At 37.6% G+C, this 22,411-nt stretch overlaps 2 protein-coding genes across 5 annotated transcripts; one reads left to right on the top strand and one right to left on the bottom strand.

Annotated features, from left to right (window-relative positions):
• Positions 1–604: 604 nt before the first annotated feature.
• Positions 605–12,471, top strand: anxa3b (annexin A3b). 2 transcript variants are annotated; one of them, XM_036594611.1, is made up of 14 exons: positions 605–703; positions 2,605–2,640; positions 2,767–2,814; positions 2,910–2,997; positions 3,189–3,283; positions 3,937–4,050; positions 4,276–4,366; positions 4,456–4,535; positions 4,627–4,683; positions 6,447–6,540; positions 7,731–7,826; positions 7,944–8,002; positions 9,077–9,199; positions 10,495–12,470. In XM_036594611.1, the coding sequence occupies exons 2-14, from the start codon at positions 2,626–2,628 to the stop codon at positions 10,552–10,554; spliced, it is 1,020 nt and encodes a 339-aa protein (XP_036450504.1). In that variant the 5' UTR covers positions 605–703; positions 2,605–2,625; the 3' UTR covers positions 10,555–12,470. The 2 variants fall into 2 exon arrangements, with proteins under 2 accessions (XP_036450504.1, XP_036450505.1); XM_036594612.1 differs by lacking the exon at positions 605–703 and adding an exon at positions 2,266–2,284 and having other exon boundaries at positions 10,495–12,471.
• A 2,018-nt stretch (positions 12,472–14,489) lies between these two features.
• On the bottom strand, positions 14,490–22,257 carry paqr3b (progestin and adipoQ receptor family member IIIb). Of its 3 annotated transcripts, none has more exons than XM_036594608.1 (8): positions 22,102–22,257; positions 20,478–20,803; positions 20,099–20,319; positions 19,858–20,020; positions 18,826–18,981; positions 18,132–18,329; positions 17,950–18,040; positions 14,490–17,043 (listed from the first exon to the last, which is right to left on the bottom strand). In XM_036594608.1, the coding sequence occupies exons 3-8, from the start codon at positions 20,281–20,283 to the stop codon at positions 16,895–16,897; spliced, it is 942 nt and encodes a 313-aa protein (XP_036450501.1). In that variant the 5' UTR covers positions 20,284–20,319; positions 20,478–20,803; positions 22,102–22,257; the 3' UTR covers positions 14,490–16,894. The 3 variants fall into 3 exon arrangements, with proteins under 3 accessions (XP_036450501.1, XP_036450502.1, XP_036450500.1); XM_036594609.1 differs by lacking the exon at positions 22,102–22,257 and adding an exon at positions 21,651–21,802; XM_036594607.1 differs by lacking the exon at positions 20,478–20,803 and having other exon boundaries at positions 22,102–22,256.
• Positions 22,258–22,411: the final 154 nt, after the last annotated feature.

Raw genomic sequence — 22,411 nt, 5'->3', positions numbered from 1 at the left:
CAATCCACTCTGAATGACTCTGATTACATCTCAAGGACTGAATTATTTAGAATTTTTTTTTAAGTTTGTGGAATTCCACTTTAATAGCGTTACGTAGCATCTGATGACTCAAAAAATAGGAGGCCGTTTCTTTGTGGAGCCACATTCCGTTCATTTCCTGCACTGGATGGGCGTTTCCCTACTGACATGTTCGATTCCAGTGAACTTAGAGTCGACTCCGAATCTGAATCCAAGCGATTGGAAAAATCGATTCCACACAATAACCTCGATTCAACCTTGATCCATAAAAAATGGAATATGATAAAAAATAAATGGTACAATATTAATTACATTTGATCCTAGCAAGGAAATCTGGAGCGCTAACGCTAGCTAAACTAACTTGACTAACTTAGTGGTCGCTGGATAAACAGTACCTGGTTTTTCTCTGTAGACTCCTTCAAGTGGGTTCGGATGTTTTGGAATTGTCAATGTTGTTTGTTTGTAAGTCAGTTTATCGTTACACATTTTACAGTTATCTTTGTTTTCCGAAGTAAAATAAATGCAAACTGTGTGGAAACGAATCCTTGGAGTTGATTCTTGATTCCCGGGTGTGTGGGATCGATTCTTTTTAGGAATCGATTCTTTTTAGTTTCGACGCCCATGCCTACTGGTTGCAATTCAACTTGGAAAAGGAGAGGTTAACGGAGCCAGCTGTCGAGTTGAGGTAAAGTAGTTACCTTATCACCGAATTAAGAAAAGAAACCAACAAGTGCGCTTAGCTAGATGTTGATATAGAGTAGCTGTTATGTTGTTGAGCTTCACTTTGTACTGCACAGTAAGCAAACGCATCAGTTCAGGTTTGTGAACCGACTGATTTTCACTTTCCAATTCTCTACTGGATGATACAGTAATGTGGTGACGTTTTTTCATGTTTTCTGGCTGTGTATTCTCATTTTGTGTTGTTGATGGTTGAAAACTTTTGATGGTTTAAACTTTGCAGACTTTGCTGTTTTATTGGTCAGCAGAAGTGTACATTGAGTTAGGCTGCCTTACCTGATAGCTGCGTATAGAATGTGCAGCGTTGCAGCTTGTTTGAATAGAGAAGGCATGTCTGTTGTAGGTGTAGCTGTTTCCGCCTGGTCCTCTTTGTAAAAACGAAATATCCTGATCAGCTTAATTTTACAGTCAATAACAAGAAATGAATCTACACTAGATGTCCAAAAGCCTGAGACACCTGCTTATCCAGAGTTTTTTCCTAAAATCAAAGTTATAAATGAGGAGTTTGTCTCTTCTTGGCTGCGATAATAGCCTCTACTCTTCTGGGAAGGTTTTTGGAACATTGCTGTGAGGATTTGATTGCATTCAGCCACAAGAGCATTAGTAAGGTCAGGTACTGATGTTGGATGATCAGTTCTGGATCACTTCAGCTCATCCCAAAGGTACTGTATGGAGCTCCATCACTCCAGAGAACGCAGCTCCACTGCTATACAGCCCATTGCTGGGGGACTTTATACTCCTCTAGTCTGCATCCAAAACAGTGGTCATCAACACTTTTTCTTGAGATCTACCCTCCTGTGGAGTCTGGTTCCACCTCCAATCTACCTGCCATACCTGCTCCAGGTCCAAAACTTCTTCGGAAGTCTTTGATTGGCTGGATCAGATGCATTAGTGTGAGGTAAAAGGGGTACAGCGTGCTAGATGCAAGTTGGAACCAACCTCTGCAGGAAAGTAGATCTCCAGGAAGAGGGTTGGTGACCTCTGATCTAAAAGCTCCCTCAGAGGAAGCAGTGACATGAAATGTTTATGAATTTATTGTCTGATTATTGGGCCATTGTTATGCAGTAGTCTCCGATAAGATTTTGGACTACACTGTTAATTTAAACATAAGAGACATGCAGGGTGTTCTAAGGCAAAATAGTCTCCAAAGAAAGTTTTTCTTTTTTTTGTTTTTTCTTTCAGATTTACCACTATTTTATCATTATCAGCATTAGATAAAAACTCAGAAGACACATGTAGGTTCATTGGTCACTGGAATGCGAAGTTTATAATGCCTCAAAAAGCTCAGACTTTGTTTAATGATATTTTTTTAACTAAGGTTTTGACATAAACCATGTATGTACAGAGACACATGCAGAGCATTTTAGGGAAAAATAGTTTTTTTTTAAATTAACAGTATTGTGTATAAAAACATAAACACGTGTAGGTTCTCTGGTCATTTTGAACAGTAAATAAAATGGCTTTATTTGTGTTGTAGACATTGTGACCCCTGGTTCCTATCACCACCACCGAAAAGAAATCTGAGTCTGTAGGTTTTTCTACAATGATCCATTTCACATCAAACCACTTTGAATGACTTAACATTTCAGCAATTCTGTATACATTTTGAAAGAGTGGTGGAATTTCACTTTAAGCTCATATGTAGCAGCTCCAGAGCTTCATATTCTGTCAGCAGTGCTTTTCAGTGGAGATTATACAAGCTGTGTTAATTAAAATGTTAAATGTCTATGTCGGTAATGGGTGCACCTTAAAGTAGCATTCACTAACTGAAAGGGGCGTTTACAAATTTTTGGACATGTAGTGTAAGAGAAAGGCAATGGATGACAAGCTTCTGATATCTCAATACAGGGTTAACCCAGTTAAACAACAATGGCTTCTGTGTGGGTGAGTATGAGCTCTACAAAAGTTTTTATGAATGTCATCAAGACCAATTTAATAAGAGTTTGTTGGTCCGTGTTTATGAACAGTATGTATTTAAGCACAAGGCTGAATTTGTCTCTTATGTTTCAGGATGATCTGAGCCTTCTTCTGGATTCCCCAGACTCATTAACAGTTACTGTAAGATGTGTCCTCACGCATTCTTCTTAATAATGGGTTTACAAGCACTCTTTTATTTACAAATTGTGATCTGATATTCTGTTCATATCTTCCAGTCTAGTGCCAGAGGCACTGTTAAGGAAAAGCCAGGTTTCAATCCATCTGAAGATGTTGCTGCTTTAAGGAAGGCTATAGAAGGCCTAGGTGAGGCACCTCCCAACTACCATTAACATGCTTGGATTTGCAGTTACTCACTGAGTAAATTTACACTGCACCCAGTTTACCAGAGTTCAGCTGAAGAATGTACACATTGTTTGACTGCAGTCACTGGCTGTCAGGGAAATTATATGAAATTTGTATGCGTGTTTTCATGATATTGTTTCTGACATTGGCAGGAACCAATGAGAAATCCCTGATTGACATTCTCACTCAGAGAAGCAATGCCCAGCGCCAGCTGATCTGCAAAGCTTACCATCAAGCAACTGGAAGGGTAAACCACCCATACTAGTCTTTACCCCAGTGTAGACTTCAAAGCAAGAGTGCATATCCTTATTTTTTGAGTTTTTTCCCTCAGAGATCCAAATATTTGGGGTAGGCAACATATTTTAATGGTTATTGTAATAGATTTTGTCACAATATGATTTTCGGAACATATTGTAAATATCGTCAATACTCAACACTGAACAATTGCATGTGTCATTAAAATGAGAGCATAAATGGTAATGATAATTGTATTTAGGACATGTTTAAATGTGCCTCTACTAGGGCTTTTTGTAGCTTATCAAACTTCAGAATATATTGTTCTACTATAGTGATGTTATATTCTGTCATATTGCCCACCCCGCCATATATTTGTTTGACTTTATGTATTAAAAAAAGCATTAATTCATTTTACATGACCATTTTCCTATTAAAAAGAAGTTTTTGTTAGTGTACCTTTAGACTGATATATGTAAATGAGGTCTGTTCTGATTGGCTCTCCTGCCTCATTCAGAAAGCAGTCTGAACTGAGACACTCCTCAACCGTAGTTGGGGTTTTGAAGGGCTTCAGTTTAATCTAAAAATTCCAAACTGTTTAGCTCTATAGGTGACCAGAACACAATTCCCACAAACCATTCTAACATGTGAGTTCTTGAATGATAGACTCTCGCTGATGACCTGAAAGGTGACACTCGTGGAGACTTCGAGGATATCCTGTTGGCCCTGATCATGACCCCAGCTCAGTTTGACTGCAGGGAATTTATACGAGCGATTAAAGTAAGAGATTTACGTCACAATTGTGGAAAAACATTGTGTGCTCTTTTGTTGACATGTGTCAAAAAATGACTCTCTTCTGTTTTGGCATGCAGGCTTTTTATAGTTCTTTCTACCTCTAATCCTGAACGCTTTAAAGTTTATTGATAAGTAGTCCAAAACAATGGAAATTTCAGACGTCTTCTTCTCAGTGATTGTGTGGTTAATAATCCATCTCTACTCTCTCAGGGAGCTGGAACAACAGACAGCACTTTGATAGAGATATTTGCATCCCGATCTAACTTTCAAATCAAAGCTCTGTCTGATGCATATTTGGCAGGTTTGTATTTTTAATAATTGTTCTTGTTTGGTTGCAGATCATTTGACTATATTAAATACTGATTTTACGTTAATCATGGTCTGTTTCAGAAACTGGGAGATTGCTACTTCACGACCTGAAGTCTGAGGTGTCAGGGGATTATGGGAAAGCTCTGCTTATCCTAGCTGAGGTTGGCTCCATTCGTGGTCTGTTTGCATCTGTATCTGATTTGTATAGATGAAAATGAGCAATGCTAGCTCCTCACTTTGCTTAACCAACAGGGCAAGAGGGATGAGAGTACCACGGTGGATGCTGCGAAAGCTAAAGCAGATGCCAAGGTAACACAGGACGAAAGATAGAAATTCTGTACTCCGTTCATGCTGGTATCTGTTTGGAACTAAAGCGTCATAGATGGCATCATGTCAGAGGAGTTGCTCTCTGTAGTAGTACTGACTTTTAGGGGTGGGCAGTATGGCCATGTTTATTGTTATTGTGATAAATTACATCATTGTATGCTTGTCTGAGCATTGTGGACATCATCAGTATGTAAAGAACACCGAACAACTGCCTCTTTCGTTACAAAGAGAGCATAATTTAATTGAATTGAATTGAATTTAGTGCAGCAGATTATGTGAAACACTGAAGAAAAGGCATTGTACTCATAGTTGATTATGTAGTTCAGTAGTATTTTTGTAAATGTGGCAATACTGGGGCTTTTTTGTACGACAGCATTTTAGGGCCGCTGTTAATAAAAATATAAATAGTAGACGGTATGATATTTCGAGAATAAAGTCGCAGTATTTCAAGAAAAAAGTCGTAATGTTCAGAGAAAAAAGTCATACAATTTTGAGAAAAAAAGTTGTAATATTTTGAGAAAATAATCGTACTATTTCGAGAAATATAGAGTTGTAGAATTACAACATTAAAGTGGCATTAATACAAGGAAAGGTCGCAAGATTATGGCCAAAGGCTATGCAAAGGGAAGGCAGCACCTCTTCGTGTTAAAATGAAGGGCGTTGAGTTGGTGGAGTTACACTTTCATATCGATTTCACCCATAAAGACATACTCAGCCTCGCTGTCTCTCCTGGCACATCAGCACCAGCCTGTTATAGTATAAGAAACGGCTGTGCAAGAAACTGTGTTTATTAAGATGAAAGAACCAGGCGGACTCAGAGGAAGCTGTCTGTGTTGTTGAAGGAGAATCGTAGGCAGTGGCCGCCTACACGGCTATCAGTGGCTACATCTCCGTGCCATTCAAAGAGGGCATGAAGTTTCACAGATAATGAGAATGATAATCAAAATGATCGATCCACAAAGAGACAGGAGTGAGTGGAACTCTGGCGCCAGTACAGCATCCGAGACCCCAACGCGTTATGGCAGCCCCCCTACAGTTAGCCCACTTTATCCTCGAAACTTTACGACTTTATTCTCTAAATATTATTACTTATTTTCTCGAAATATTACAACTTTATTCTCAATGTCTACTATTTTTATTTTTATTAACAGTGGCCCTACAACGCTGTTGTATTTTTGTCTCTTCGAACTTATCAAATTGTTAAGTTGAGGAGTAAACAAAGTCATTCAGAGTGGTTTGATGTGAAATGGTATATTGTAGATAAACCTAACTAACTTTCTTTAAAGCAATGGTAATAGGAACCAGGGGTCACAATGTCCACATATATATTTACACACATACATATCCAGTACTTTGCCTTACAGCACCCTATATGTACCATTCCACTATATATAACTATATAACTATCATAAACCATTGTTTCAGAGATCAGCCAACTTGTCCTTTCATCCTTTTATATGTAGTAGCTTTTTAGAGACACTAAATGATTCAGATGTCTGGTTTCTATCACCACCACGGTGAACAAGTCTGATTTCAGAAGTTGGAGCATTTCACATCAGAGCAATCTGAATGACTTTGTTCAATCTTAATGTTTAAATTACATATTCAGTGTAATTCCCCTTTAATAAATAATTCAATGAGCTTGCCCAACATCATGTGTATGACAGCCTTGAACACGTTTCAAACAAGTCTGTTCTTTTTCTAACATCTAACTCCATTATATATGAATGTGTTTTATTGGACAGGTCCTGTATGAGGCTGGAGAGAAGAGGTGGGGGACAGATGAGAGCAAGTTCATAGATATCCTATGCCGCAGGAGTGTTCCTCAGCTCAGACAGAGTAAGAGGCAGACTGGATACCAGTAGTTCTTATATTCTGTGCTGGTTACACAAACTGGAACTAACTTCATTTTAATACAGTCTGTTGAAGGGCGCATATCATGCTAAACTGAATCTCACTTTTTTGAAAATACAGTTTGATGTAGTATGTGCACATTGTTAGATTTCACAATGTGCCATTAATTTCACAGTACATACAGTCTATATATGGAAACTAGGCTGCAAAAAGCCTGTTTTGAATTGTTTTAATTGTTTATGATATCCTAAGAATCAGCACATTGAAGGGAATATGACAGTATATTATTATAGTGATACATTATGTCAGATGTATATGTATTATTAACAGAACACTAACCAACTTCATGTTTCATTATTAAGAGAGCAAAATTAGTCCTCTTTAACTGGATTTAGTGCCACACAGCATGCCAAATAAAAAAGCATTGTATTTACAGTTTTTGAAAGTATTTTTTAAAATGTAGCACTACTGGTTCTTTTTCTCAGTTCCAACTGATCAGATGTCAAAAAAAACATGATGGCATATAGTCTATCGTGAAAATTTCTCGAAGCATCGCAATGTCATATGTTTGTTGTATCGATCACTTCTATTCAGTCTACAGCAGTTTAGCCCCCCTCATTCATGCTGAAGTTATGAGGAACGTTTCAGCCTGAAGAGCTCTTTGCGTGCAGGGCAGTCAATCAAGTTGGATGTATTTACATACAGTCCTATGCAAATGTTTGGATGTCCCTAGTCAACTTATATGTTGAACTGAAAATAAATGAACACATCCTCTACTGAGACCACATTTCTACACATTTTAAAAAACACTTACTGTTTTTTTTACTGAATTTAATATATTGGAAACAAAAAATAAAGCATAAAATGGCCTGTGCAAAAGTTATGGCACATTTTATGTATGTTTTATTTTTTCCAATATGTTAAACTTAGCAAATAAATAGAAATTTGCAGATAAATGCCATGTTTAAGTATGCTGCCCCTAGAAGAAGAAGAGGTCCCTGTTTCTAAAATACAAGAAAATGTAGAATATGGGCCTCTTACGGTTAGCTGGTCATGTGTTTTAAAATGGAGTTTGGAGATTTGGTATCTTCGACTAAATGATGTTGTCGTTTTATGATGAAAACCCCAAATGGGTTTTTTCATTTGCTTTTTTTTTCATTTCCTAAATTTAAAAGCTCTGGTTGAATACAAGAATCTGACTGGGAAGACCCTACAGCAGAGCATCGAGAGTGAGATGTCTGGAAATTTAGAGAACATTCTGGTAGCCATAGGTATCACAAATTCTTTTCTGCTCTTCTTGTAAATATTATCATCTCTTGTCATATATAGCTCTTGCTTGTTTTTACTCATTTGTCAGTAATTGTTATTTAAATTGCATGTATTTGCAGTGAAATGTGTGAAGAGTGTACCAGCTTATCTGGCAGAGCGCCTCAATGAGAGTATGAAGGTAAGCAAAGCAGGCAGCACAGCCTGGGATGAAGCTATTTTACAGGGGAAAACTGTCAAACCAAATTAGATTCACTCTGTCACACATACCTTATCTGTCGTTTAAAACTTTGAAGTATTTTAATAAAAAAAAATCAATTATAAAAAATTATTAAAAATATAAACTAGGAAATGTTAGATGTGTCCAGAATGATGAGCGGAGCTGCAGAAGATTCTAAAATGTTAATTAATATGAAAATTCAGAATGTATCATATTTTGACAATGGAGAATAAATAACTCCATATAGCTAACTTGACAGAATGTAAATAGATAACTACTATATAGTATTCATTAATTAAAACTTTTTTTAAAAAAATAAAACTTCTATTCACTTCTTGTTTAAAGAATTCTTGAAATATTGAATTACACGTCTTAAAAAAATTTGGAAGAAAAATGTATAATATTTTAATTCACAGCTTGTACAATATTATTGTAAATAAAACACCAGAAAAGTGTTTATATGGCCAGTGATTCCAAACTTTTGACCAGTAGTGTAATATCTCATTGGAAGTGCTCAATTTTAAACACTGGCAATAGCTAAACTTCATTTGGCTTCATTCTGTGAAATTTCTCATGCCCTTGCCTGTTGAGTCATAATCCATCCAGCTCAATGATGAGCAACATGACAATTAATAGCATTATAAATTGTGTCATGATGCACTGTACTGAGTATGTCTTGGGTAGTATCAGTATCAGTATACTGTATACCGTCCTGTTATGCTGGAACATGTATTCTTTTTTTAGCTAGTTCTCAAACCTCAAAAAAAAATATCATTACACATTTAGTGCATCACAAAGGTGTCTTCAAGTATCATGATCAGGGGCAGTTTGTTCATGGTGGGCGATGGGGCAGTAGTCCATGAGCAGTGCAGAAAAATACTGGCTCAGGGTGCTGAAGAACACACCCTGTGCCCGTTGCTAGGCAAAGTAAAGTAAACATGGCTAATTACATACTGAGGCTTGTTATTCAGTAACTACAGGGACTTCACTGTATTTGTTGAGCTCTGTTGAACTAGCTGTCTTTGGTTTCTTTAGGGCCTGGGAACCACTGAATCAATTATGACCAGGATTATGGTCAGCCGGTCTGAAATTGACCTGCTGGACATCAGGGCGGAGTATAAAAAACTTTATGGCTGCTCGTTATATTCTGCAATTGCGGTAAGTTTAGACAAAATCTTGGTCATTTTCGTTCTAAGCAGAGCACACTGTCCATCCAAACCTCCTGTAAAGAAACAATGGTTGTGTTTACTTGCAAAGATTTTTGCCAATCCGATTAAATACATTCTGATTATAGATTAAGACTGAGGTATATATGCTCACTCTACTCAGCAATCTGATGGAAAATCTGTTTACATGCACACGACAAGAAATCTGATCCAAAATGATGCGGATGTGTGGAGTACCACTTAATGTAGATGTTACCATGACAACGAGCATCACGTGAGTTCAGTCAGAGTAAGATGAGTGGCAGTGTGTTACCTGAGTTTTCAGCTAGCACACTTGTATTTTTAATTATTTTAAAATGATGTCAGACTCAGGAAAATGTACTTCACATGTACTTATTAAAGAAAGGCAAGAGGAAGACGTCGTGTTCTGAGACACGTAAGCTGGACGCCCGTCCCACCACCGTCTTTTAAAGTTTAAAGCATAAACTTCATCTCCTCTGCAGACCAGTTTCTGCTCCCGCCATGTTAGACGTTATAAACTTTCGTTATGATGCAAACGTACATGCGCAGAACATACTTACACTTTCCGTTTGGGAATGTGTTCAGATACAGGCTTTTACATGGTTATTATTCTTCTATTCAATGAATTATTTACAGGATTACCCACCTGGTTCAGTCGGATAGAAACTGTATTCTGAATGGCCTCAATCAGACTAGTCTATTCCTATTGAGGTGTTTACACGGACATATTCTATTCCACTAGAGCTCTCAGTCAGATTATTAACTGATTATCAGGCTGCATGTAAACGTGGCTAATGAAAACTACTGAAAAACTGTTAACTGTTAGTCTGCACTGTTCTGTCGGTTTTTAAAGCTTGACTTCCCCTTTAGTGGCATAACTGTAGTGTAGCAATCTTATGGGTCCTGGTGCAAAAAAATTCAGTAGGCCATATAAAAATTACTTTCATAGAATAACAAAAAAAGAAAGAAACATTCATGTTGGTGCTGCAATACAGCCTAATATTGTAAAACTGCTGTAGCTGCCCATGACTTATGGGGATAAAGGAGCCCTATAAAAATGTTAGGCAGTCTGCCAGCCCAACCCCCCAGTTAGTAGTAGTAGTGCAACTACCCTGCCTGCATCGCTGGTAGTTATGCCACTGCTTCCTGTTTCCGAGTTTGTGTAATTTTTTACCTGTTGGTTCTCTTTTATTAGTTTCTTGATGAACTGGTTCTTATGAATCATTGAAACTTGATTCTAAATCACGTCATCTTGCCCAATTCTAGTCGGACGTAGGCGGCGACTTTGGCCAGTGTTTGAAGAGGATTTGTGGAGGGGATGACTGAGTGGGAGGGGATGAAGATTAGCTCCACACACCAAGGAGTCTTGACCCATGACTAAATGTTTTTTGGATCTTAATCACTGAAAGTTAAACACCTCCTACATGAGCTTATATTACAGTACTGATTTATGTGATATTCTTATTTAGTAACTGTGGTTCTAAAGGCTTTAATTTACATTTTAGATTTCACCCTGAAGTCACCAAGTGCCTGCGGCTTTGCTTACATGCACCTAAATAATTCTTTGCTAGTCTTTGTCCATGAAGTATGTGCTGTAGGGAGAATCTTATTCACAAAAAAAACTACATGCCTAATGATTTGGTCCAATGTCTGAGTCATTCAAGGTGGTTTGACGTGAAATGATTAATTGTTTCTGACTCAGATGTCTTCACAGTAATGGTGATGGGAACCAGAGGTCATTACACGATGAATATCTTTGTGGCTGACTCTGATTCATTTACAGTTCTTTTGATGCTGTTTATGAATGGGCACTGACCCTGACAAAATTATTTTTCTTTTTTTTTTCTTTTTGTATATGCTGTTCAAAATGGCCAGTGAATCTGCATGTGTCAATGTTAATGGTAAAATCATGCTAAACGATGTGTAAGATTTTGCCTTGCAGCACACTGCATGTACTCCTCCACCGTGCATGAAAAATATACGTTTTAGGCCAAAAACTATCGTAAAACAAGGTTTTGGGCATCAGGCTGCACATTTGTAATCATTCAAAAAAAGACTTTTGGTAATGTTGCTTTTAGAGACATTTTTTTACACGTTTTTCTAAAATGACACATTTCGTATCAAACCGCTCTGAATAACCTTTAACAAGTAAATATGCTCACCATACGGAAAAAGAGAAAGCATGGAAGGCCAGAGAACACATATCCTGTTTCTTCTTTGCTATATTAAAGGCCCATGACAGATGCAGCATTTGTGCAACTTACAGTTGTTACAGATGTTTTGTTTGTTTGTGTGTTTTTTTTAAAGATTGGACCTGTACTTTATCTCTGGCTGGAGTACATTCTTAACCCCTATCTAATCTATGCTGAGATCTGTTTTACTCTCTGCTTGACTTCTGCTGTCTTGGTTGCCAAAGTAACGTTTAGCTTTCAGCAAGATAACTTCAGCGCTCTCAGTCAGAGCCTTATTTAAACTTTGACTGCTGCTTTTCTCTGCTGTTTGACTGGAACCTTTCTAATTGAATCTATGAATATGAATGCATCGTTCAGTTTACTACAGTGGGCATTTCTGGAAAACACTTTCACATAGGTGGAGCTTAAAACGAATTATACAGAGCAGTAATCAAGAACCTTCACATATTTGCTTAATACTTCAAAGGCGAAACGTAATATGAAACAAGCGTGTATTGAATTTCACTAAATTATTATAAAAGCATACAAATATTTGTGACTTATTTAAAGCACTTTGAATGACAGCAGTGTATGAAAGGTGCTATATAAATAAATCTGCCCTGCCTGGCCTTATTAGTCATATCAAAACACTTTGCTTCAGTCCAAGTAAAAACGTCACCTCTCCTCCACTCTGAGATGTCAGTGAACTATTGGCGAACCCTGTGGAGCAGATGATAAAGCCTGAGCAAAGACTCAACCACATCAGCCTGCATAAAATTGAAGAAGCATCTGAAGTGTTGAAATGGAAACCTTACACCACCTTCTGAACAAGCTCTTCATTTTCAACTCGTATTTCTAGTGAACCAAAACTTGTTGGACTGTATAAAAATATTTTAAATATGAAGCTATGCATGACTCATGTATGAAGGTATATTGGCAAAACACCTACACTGTCAGAAATAAAGGTACTAAACTGTCACTGGGGCAGTTGCCCTCTCGTCACTGGGGTGGTACCCTCAAGGGTACATCTCAGTACCTTTAGTCAGGAGCATAATTGTACCATAATCCATTGAAATTATATTTTCTAAGTTGTATCTACAGGCTTTTATTGTTCTGTTTTAAAACATTAGATTATGAAAATGAACAAATACATACTTTTCTACTGGGGAAAAACTTAGTTAATGTACACAGCTGGACCTTAAAACCACTGTTGTACCTTTGAGGGAACATTTACATTGTTTGTACCTTGATGAATGAAACATGTACCTGCACAGAACTTTTATTTCTAACAGTGTAGAAGTGCTGACGGATTAACCGTGTGGTTTTTCTCTGAAATATAAATGCTATTGCTTTCAGGATTACACATTGCTTTGCAGTACATTGTACCATGGAGGTTTTGAGAAATAAATGTCCTTCCCAAAGAAAAAAATGTTGTCTCCTTTGACCAGCAGGTGGCAATGATGGCCATATGAACTCTCCATTCATGACAGAGTAATTGTGTCATTATTTGTGTAAAAATTACAGAACAATTATTTGAGCCCAAAAAAGAGCCTCAGTATGACTTTTATGCTGTATTTTATGTTTTGCACTGGAAGTCCATTGAGGAGGAGGAGCGCTGGAAAATTAAAGTGAATTTCCTTTCACTCAAAGACATTAAACTGGAATAGGATTAAGCACCCAGTCTGGAAATTAGTTGCCAGAATCATATGAAAGTGACTGGCAAGTAGAGATTTGCTTTTATCGTAGAATAATGAAATGTCTAATCCCATAGACAATAGGGATTGTCATTAACTCACAGCTGCTGGCAAATCCTGCGAAGGTTCTTAGCCCAATTTCTATTGTAGATCTGACTGGTTTTGTGCCTGTAATTTCTTCTGGATCATCTGCAGGGTTGAAGTAACATCTGCATTCATGAAAATGTGAAGATCAAAAGTGGTATTATATTAGCCAACTACTCAGTAATATACAGATGGTGTCCAGGTCTGAATACAAATAAAAATATACATGACATCAAATCAAATGATTTTCATGATATGCCCATGATCGAAATACACACTGTTGGGCCAGCATATCTAACATGAGAAAACATACTAATCAGATGTCTATGCACACATGAAACCTTTTGGATTATTGTAGTATTGTCTGTAATCTGGTGATTAGTTGAAGGAAACTTTGACCTCCAATCCCCTCTTTCTCCTTACGGTTAGTAATCAGGCAGAAAAAGGGCAACTCTCTGGGATAATCCCTCCTGCTAGTCCAACAAGACAAAAATGGCAGATTACAACTGCTTTTAGAATGGAATTAGGAGAAATATCATCTGGCAAACCTGTCAGTCCGTTTGAGCATCATGTCTGGATATTAAACGTTGCACAAAAGCTTTCACACCCAAACAATCCATCACTCTTTTTTACTGTTTTTACCTAAATATACATTCATACATACTCAAAAACGCACAAAAGCCTTAACAACTTTAATGTTTTTCAGTATTTAGTGTGTTCACTCTTTATTCTTATCACAGCTCACATTCTTTTTAAAAGACCTGCTTTCAGTTTTTCAAAGAAATCTGCAGGGATATTTTTCCACACCTCCAAAGATCAGTATTAAAAGTTGGTTGCATTTTCTGATTCTCACCATCCTAGTAACCCCAAACACATCCAATGACACTGAGGTTTGGGCTCTGGGGTGGTTAGTCCATTATTCTCTAAACACCAGCAGCTTCTTTGATTTGTACAAGGGCTTCTTTACAGCTACACATACTTTCAGACCCATGGCACCGAGTTGTCTTCTTACAGTGGAAGGATGGATGTGGATTTTTTCAGATATGAAGTAAGAGGGGGGCTTGATTTTCTCCTCTCTCTCAAAGATGAAAACTTTAAGTGCTGTTAATCTGATGGGGACAGGTGTGGTGATCTACCAGGTCTGTTATGAGTCCCATTTTCTCTGAAGCTTTTAATTGTTTTTTTGAACTCCAGTCCCAGAAAATAAATAAAAGGCGATATTTGACTTTTGCACAGTGCTGTACACGGATGTACTTTATAGGTCCACAAGGATCAACAGCACAGTATAAAAACTGACAGACAACACTACGTGTCAGTAGAAAGAATTTATTCTGATTCAGTAACAGCATTCAGATATGTACAATCTTATCATTCCAAAACATAACAAATGTTCAACAAAGACAGAACTAAGGCCAACCCCAAAAACAATGGAGAAATAAAAGGCAACATGATAGAGGCATTAATACAGGTTTCGCTGTGAGCATTCGGATATATTCCATGTTTATCGGCTCAGGGTGAAAAAATTGGCCTTGGCCACAGTGCTATGTACTGACCTTCCGTGGGCCTTGAAACCATTTTAAATCCTTAAAAATAACACCTATATCAGTTTCAGTAGACCAACATTATTTGTTCTTCAATTCACATATATTTGTTCAAGTAACTTCAATGTAACGTTTTTACAAACTACACAGCCTCTCACCATGTGTCATATCCCAAAACAAAAATAGATACAAGTAACAAAATGCCCACACACAGCAGTTACAGTACAACAAAATTCATTAGCAATACTTTATATGATTCAGTCAACATCACAACTTGTTTCAGCATAAGATAAATCAAAGAATAACAAGGAAAAGTAACAGAGGAAAGAACAGCAGTACCCAGACTTTGTCAGTGCTATGTATAAAAGGCTCAGTTGAAAAAGTTCACATCGTAAATCAATGGGCACGTATGGCAGAGAAAATGGAAAGAAAAAAACTACGATTTTGCTCAGGCTGTGAGATTGATCGACCCATTTTGAGATAATCATTGCACAGGGACCCTTAGGTTTCGTGTCGGAAGGCAAATAAGAGGTACGTAAAATCATGGAACTTGATTCACAAGAATACCATTAAAACAATGAAATTGTGTTGTGTTGTACCATTATAAGTAGGGATGCATGATGATATTAGAATCATATCAAATGTGCTAAAAAAAATTAGCACTTTATTCTTTTTACAGCATGTATAACCTTCTATATACAAGTGTTACATTTCTCTGCCATGCTAAGCCAGGTGCAGCTAGTCCCAATTCCAACATTTTATAAATATTTATGTATTGGCAGGTATGTGCTTGAAAAATATTGGAAATCAAACCACAATTCCCATATCGGTGCAGCCCTGATTATAAGTGCCTCCTCGCCACTGTGCTAGTATTCCAGATATAACTTACGTTCTTGACTAAAAATGTTTTTTAATGCCAAATTACTGACAGTATAATGTTTAAGATTTGGCTTAAAGGTGAACTTCACTGATTTTTCAATCTTTCTGTTAATGACAGTCATTCAGTGCTCTGATGTAAAGTTGCTCATTGTAATGGAACTTAGTGACTGGGATTTCTTTACAGTGGTGGTGATAGGAACCAGGGGTCATAAAGTCTACAACACAAAGTTTATTTACTTTCCAAAAGCACCAAAACCTACACACATCTTGTTGATAATGCTGAATTAAAGCTGAATGCTGAAATCCGAAAAATAGGTTTTCTTTAGAGATTATTTTGCTGTACAACGCCCTGCAGGCACCTCTCCTGCGTGAATGGATTTTTTAAGAAATATGTTTTAGGCCAAAATCCTCTCAAACTATCGTAAACAATGTCTCAGGCATCATATTCATAACCATTTCATGTAATAACGATCCGCAAGAGAGCTTTCATTGGCATTAAACTCTTCAGAAGTCTGGTTCCTATTATCGCCACTGTGAACAATTCTGAGTCGGCAATGACTTTAGTTATTATCTTAATGACTAAATTACGCAGAACTTTTGGAAAAAAATGGGTGGAATTCCTATTTAATCTAGTGCAATGACAATGTAACTGAGTTTAGAAATGTACCAAAAAACTACGCTAATGCCATTAAGGAAAGAGCGTGACATGAAATTGCAGTTCAAAAAGTCACTAAAAAAGTTTACACATTTGAGAATCTGAATATTATGCACTCCCCACACTCAGATGAATGCCTAAAAAAGTTTCACATTCAAGTCAAGGTACAAGTTTTACAGGCAGTCTTAGAATGATACGTTCATACTGGCTACACGATTACTCCTTAATAATCAAATGTACTGCTTTGGATTGTGTGTGTCCTTGAAAAGCCTTATATTTAGTCTGTAACAGAAAATCCAACGCTCTAATCCCAAATCCAACTCTACCCCACGCAGCTTGAGAGCAGGGATGAGGTAGAAAACTGTTTCCTAGTCTCAGAAAACTGGATGTACAGTTTGTGCATGAATAAAAATGATTATATTTTTAGTGTCGCCCCTGCTTTAATAACCTAACCCAGCTTATAAATAGATTTAGAATTAGCTGGCGATTAGAAAGTGCTATGTTTAAGCAGGAAAGACACTAAACTGTGCAGTTTTTACTTTAGGACTTGGACTAGGAACCACTGCTCTAGCTCATTCCGAAGTAATGATGGGGTGTGTCTAGCGCCTACTAGTCTGTAGACCAGCTGATGTGAAAGCTCCACTAGCCAACGCTGCCGCTGCTGTGCTCATGGCATGGCTGACTGTGTCTGTAGTGCATGATGTAGACAGCAGTTTGGTGCCACCAGTAGAACATCAGCACCACCAATACATGCCAAAGCTGATGACTGGCACCTAGGTAGTTCAGCTGCCCTGTTACAAACACAAATAACGTGGTGTTATTATCTATATTACGCATCATTGTCATATCAAAACCTTTGCTCTTACACCAGCTGCCCTTTCTACCTTATGAACATTTCATGATGAATAGAATAACAGAAATGATCGAAAATCATTCAGTCCATCTGTGGATATTAAAATTCAAAAACAGCCAGCTTAAAATTTATTGGTTTTGTGATGTCACAAAAAACCTACCTGCCTACTGAGCCTACAGCATTTTGATCCTTATATTTATGCTAAATTTGTACGGAGTGTTTTCAGCCTGGACTTTTTCAATGAGACACAAGACAGGGCAGCCAGTCAGAGCAGACATGATGTATACTGTACAGTCGTATGCAAAAGTTTGATTGTTGATTTTCTAAGTGAAAATAAGTCAGCATATCCTCCACAGGGAACAAACTCAAATACTGCATAGTATTATGCAAATGTTATTATTATGCAAATTTTAGTATTCAATTTGTATTTACTTGGTGAGTTTATAATATTGGAAAAATAGCTTTTTCAATTTGAGTGTGTTAAATTCAACAAATAAACAGCAACTGTGCATTAAAAAGTGCAGAAGCATGTTCTCTGTAGAGGATGTGTTCATTTATTTTCACTTAGAAGAACAACAAAATATCTAATTTACCCTGGGGTGTCCAAACTTTGGCATACGACTGTATATACGTCTTAAAAGTACAGTAACAGAAACAATCTGCTTGATAAAGAGAGGTTGGAAAATGGTCATGTAAAAATGAATAAGCACTGTTTTTGGTACATAGAACCACATAAATGTTATTTGAAAAAAATAGCAAAAAAAGGGAAAAAAATAGCATACAAGAAAAATGTAGAATATGGGAAATATAATGTTATTAATGCTTGATTTTAATGAATGTTTACCTGGAAAGTAGCGTTCAGGGACTTTACTGATGTAGAACAGGAAGGCAGAAGCAGCAAGCAGATACATGACCATGACACGTGGGAAAAATGCCTATATAGAGTAAAGAATTATTAAATGATTATTTTTATTAAATTATTTTAAATGTTTCTATATTTGAAACTTGGATGAAAGCCAAGCTTACCTGCACAATCTCAGCGTGGAAGCCTCCATTGAGCCACACCCAGTGGCAGGCAGGGATGATGCCATAGCCCGCCACAGAGCAGAAGATGGCAGAGCGCAGCGTCTTCCACTCCTGCGTGTGGTAGAGTGGGTGGATCTGAGCTGAGAACACGGCCAGAATCAGAGCAAGAACTGTCACCAGGTAGACCTGCCGCCAGAACTGAGAAGAGAGCAATGGGAAACGAGAGGAAGCACAGGAAATTCAATAAGCTTTTTTGACATTCTAAGCTGCCTACTAGTTATATGAAAACTGTAGAGTCATGCAGGGCTAACATATTAGAATAACTTTATCTACAACTAAACTGATTTTATATTGTTGAAATACTGATGCCAACTTTCCATTGGTGTATGTAACTGGATACAAAGTAGTGCGAGACAGACAACAGGAGCAACTGTTTCAGCTGAAAAACAACTGTGCTCTGTTTCTTAGAACTGACACAGTGGTTAAGGTTAGAGTGACTCAGCACTAGCCTGGACTTTCAGTTCCTCTAACCAAGCAAACTACTTAATTATAAAAACAGGTTTTTATAACTAATTATCTCTCGTCATTCAATTTATTTGTTTACTTTTATCATTTTAACTTTAACATGTCTGGCAATCTCTAAAAACACATTTTTGCTGAGTAGGTGTTTTATTCTGATAAATGTGTGTCATACACTGTTGCAGTAGAAGGCATAGAAGACCCCTGGGACATAGCAGCCCAGGATGCCAACAGAGATCCCAGCATAGTCCAGTGAAAGCCAGCGGCGACTGGTCTTCTCTGAGCGATGACAGCAGAAAAGGTGATAGCCCACAGAGCACAACATGCAAACCTAAACAGAACACAAACATACACCAGTTTTGTCAACAAGTAGGGCTGTCACAATCATGAAATTTTATCTGACGATTAATTGTCATTTCATTGTCAGTTGCAATAAATAACTGCAGTTAATGATTTAATTGTCTCGATCATTGTTCGCAAGTATTGAAATACAACCACAAAGCGGCCGAATTAGGCAACTAGCCACCTTACTTGCTAGCAAGTAGCAGAAGTACAGAAGTAGCTAAATATCTAACAAATAAAGAAATTACTAAATGCTGCTCTATAAACATGTTAGAGCACCAAGTTAGAACTTTTTGGTTTTTGAAGCCCCATGAAGTCTCAAAGAACACATTTCCTGCTTTCTTTCATTTACATGACTGCAATTAGGCAATTGTGTTATATTTGCGACAGCACTATCAACTAGCTTAAAACATATACATTGTTCAGACGCAATACATACACACATACATACATACATAAATATATACAGTATATTGTTAAATCACAAAAATACACTTGGAAACTGGCTAGTTAGTTTCCATATATGAACTATCTGAATTGGAGAGTGAACGTTTTAGAATTTTAACAATGTATATGCACTACATTCAGTGTTAAAAAAACTCAAGTCTGAAAAAAACTGTGGCATACCATATATTTAATGTTTTAGTTATTTCCCAATATGATAAATTCAGCAAATAAGCAGTAATTATAAAATATAAAGTAATAATTTAAAACTGCAGAAAAGTGTTCTCTGTAGAGGATGTGTTAACTTAATTTCATCTAGAAAATCAACAAAACGTGTAATTTGACATTTTTGCATACAACTGTATAATATATATGGGATATATTATTATTACGTAATAAGTATGAATGTTTGTGTACTAACCTGAAAGCAAAACAGCCCAATAGAGTAGATGACATAGTCCTCTCTGGAAGCACCTGCGGCCGGCAGCACTGAGGACATGTCATTCACACCCAGCAAGAAAAACAGCAGAAAGCCCAGCAGATGACTCCAGATATTCACCGTCTCATTGGACAGAATGAACATGCTACAAGGATAAAAAATCCACAGTTCAGTACCTTTAAGGGTCACGTCTGCATACTTTCAGCAAACCGAACAAACATACCTTTTCAGACACAGTTTAGAGGGCAGGTGTGCTCTGTATCCATCCGTAATGTACGGGTTCTCCTTCAGAAACACAGGGATCTGTTCGTAAGTGTACAATCGGATTCCTCTTGGCACGAGAACTGGCCAGTACTGGTAGCTGCCCAGCTCAATGTAATGGGCACTCTTCAGCATCTTTTGAGGCATCCTGGTTTATCTGGCTGCAGCTGGCCTACAGGAGCACTGTGGAGGAAACATCAGAGACATTAACAGATCTATAAGGCAGGCTGATTAGACATTTTAGTGGATTTGGCCTTTCACTTTTGCTAGCTGGCTGTCTATTAGATGATACACCTTATCACAAATGTGTTCAAAAAGACTGTATAAAAGTTTGTAGACACCTGCTCATCCAGCGTTTCTTCTGAATTCAAAGTTATTAATAGGGAGTTTGCTGCTCCTTTGCTCGGTAACAGCCTCTACTCTTCTGTGAAGGCTTTACTCTAGATATTGGAACAGCACTGGATTTGATTGCATTCGGCCACATAAGCATTAGTGAGGTTAGCTACTGACGTTGGATGATCAGCTTTGGATCTCCAACTAATCCCAAAGGTTTTGGATGGAGCTCCATCACTCCAGAGAATGTTTTACTGCTCTGGAGCTCAATGCTGGGGGGCTTTACAGCTGACACTTGGCATTGGGCATGGTGACATGGTGTCAAAGGGTGCACCTTAAAGGGAAATGAAATAGTTAAGATTTAAACAAAATCATTCAGAATGGTCTGACGTGAAATTCTCTGTTCTAGAGAAACTTAAACTCATAATTGTACATAATGGTGGTGATAGGAACCAGACGTCTGAAGAGTTTAATGCCTCTATGTATTATATGAAATGCTTATGAATACACTGCCTGATGCTGGTTACATTGTTTAACAAAAAGGTTTTGATCTAAATGAATCTGTAACTACATTAATAGTGAAGGGGTACATGCAGGGAGCTGCAAGGCAAATTGTAATTCACTACTATTTCACCATAAACACAACAAACATTGGGAAGACACGTGGATGTTTACTGGTGGTTTTGGATAGTAAATAAAATGTCTATATTTAAGCTGTAGATACTGTGACAGCTGGTTTCTATCACCACGACTGTAAAGACAATCAGAGCCTACAAATACACATTTCACATCTAACCTCTCTAAATGACTAAAGCGACTAAATCATGCATCAATTTTTTGGTGGAGTTCCCCTGTAAAGTAGCCGAATTCAGTGGTTAGAAGAGATGCCCGCCAGAACACTTCTAGACACAGTATGAAACTCATTTTACAGGTCTGGTCACTGTAACCCAAATATTTGGGTTGCTGCGGTGCAAAAAAAAACCCTATAAAGTATTTTCAGGTATATTTTCATGCTTAAGTAATGCTAAAATATTCATATTCGACTGTTTAGCTGTTAGAAAACAGCACCCGGGAATTTGAAAGCACATCTGTAAACAAAAACAAAAATGGCGAACAGTATTGAATACTTTTATTCTTCGCGATATTTAGTGTGGATAATTAAAGTATTCACCGCCACTAACATGAAGATATAGGATAACACCGGCTAACACCAGCTACCGTTAGCTAACACGCTAACAACAACGAAGCTAAAGTCCGCTTCCTATTCGCCAGCTTCTCGTTCCGAGTCTTCCCGTTCCACCTTAAATCGTGCAGCAGTCACATTCCGGCTTCTGAGGCGTTATAATAACTGCTGCACCGTTTAAGGTGGAATGGGAAAATTCAAACAAGAAGCTTGCGAATAGGAATTTTGTACAGTGTTTTTCAGGTCCACCTTAAATGGTGCAGCAGTTGCATTATGGCGTCTGAGACGTTACAATAATAACAGCTGCACCATTTAAGGTGGAACGGGAAAATTTTAAAAAGAAGCTGGCGAACAGAAAGCCAACTTCAGCCTCGTCTAACACCATTTCTAAGAAACGTTTATAAAGGTTCGCTTGAATAAAAACACTCGAACAAGACCAGACAACTCACCTTAAGGTATCGACCCCGATACATCGTTTATAGAGCTTCACATATTCGCAGATATTTGATTTTTAATTGATCATTATTGTTAGCATCACATTAATGCTGCCGCGTCGAAGAGGCAGCCAGGGGTTTGGTGTATGACACAGAAATCCTGCGACAAACGGCGAAACGTCCGAGGCCCCAGTGCTAGTGCTGTGGGGTTTTTTGTTTGTTTGTTTGTTTGTTTTGGTTTGGTTTGTTTTTTTCGTATTTTATATTTAAACAATCATACACATGGGTAAATGTACAGCTCCAAATACATCTTGGAAGAATTAAA

Source organism: Colossoma macropomum, unplaced genomic scaffold, assembly GCF_904425465.1.
Source record: "Colossoma macropomum unplaced genomic scaffold, Colossoma_macropomum, whole genome shotgun sequence".
Classification (NCBI taxonomy): Eukaryota; Metazoa; Chordata; class Actinopteri; order Characiformes; family Serrasalmidae; genus Colossoma; species Colossoma macropomum.
This window is presented reverse-complemented; position numbering and strand designations above follow the sequence as displayed.

Bases quoted from the DNA above. Each gene is read 5' to 3' on its own strand.
- anxa3b (XM_036594612.1), top strand. The intron at 8,003-9,076 runs GTAAGCAAAGCA...TGGTTTCTTTAG, and splicing joins GCCTCAATGAGAGTATGAAG to GGCCTGGGAACCACTGAATC. The intron at 9,200-10,494 runs GTAAGTTTAGAC...GCCCAATTCTAG, and splicing joins CGTTATATTCTGCAATTGCG to TCGGACGTAGGCGGCGACTT.
- paqr3b (XM_036594608.1), bottom strand. From the start codon at position 20,283: ATGCCTCAAAAGATGCTGAAGAGTGCCCATTACATTGAGCTGGGCAGC. The intron at 18,330-18,825 runs GTATGACACACA...CTCTCTTCTCAG, and splicing joins ATGCCTTCTACTGCAACAGT to TTCTGGCGGCAGGTCTACCT. The intron at 18,041-18,131 runs GTAAGCTTGGCT...TACTCTATATAG, and splicing joins TCCACGCTGAGATTGTGCAG to GCATTTTTCCCACGTGTCAT.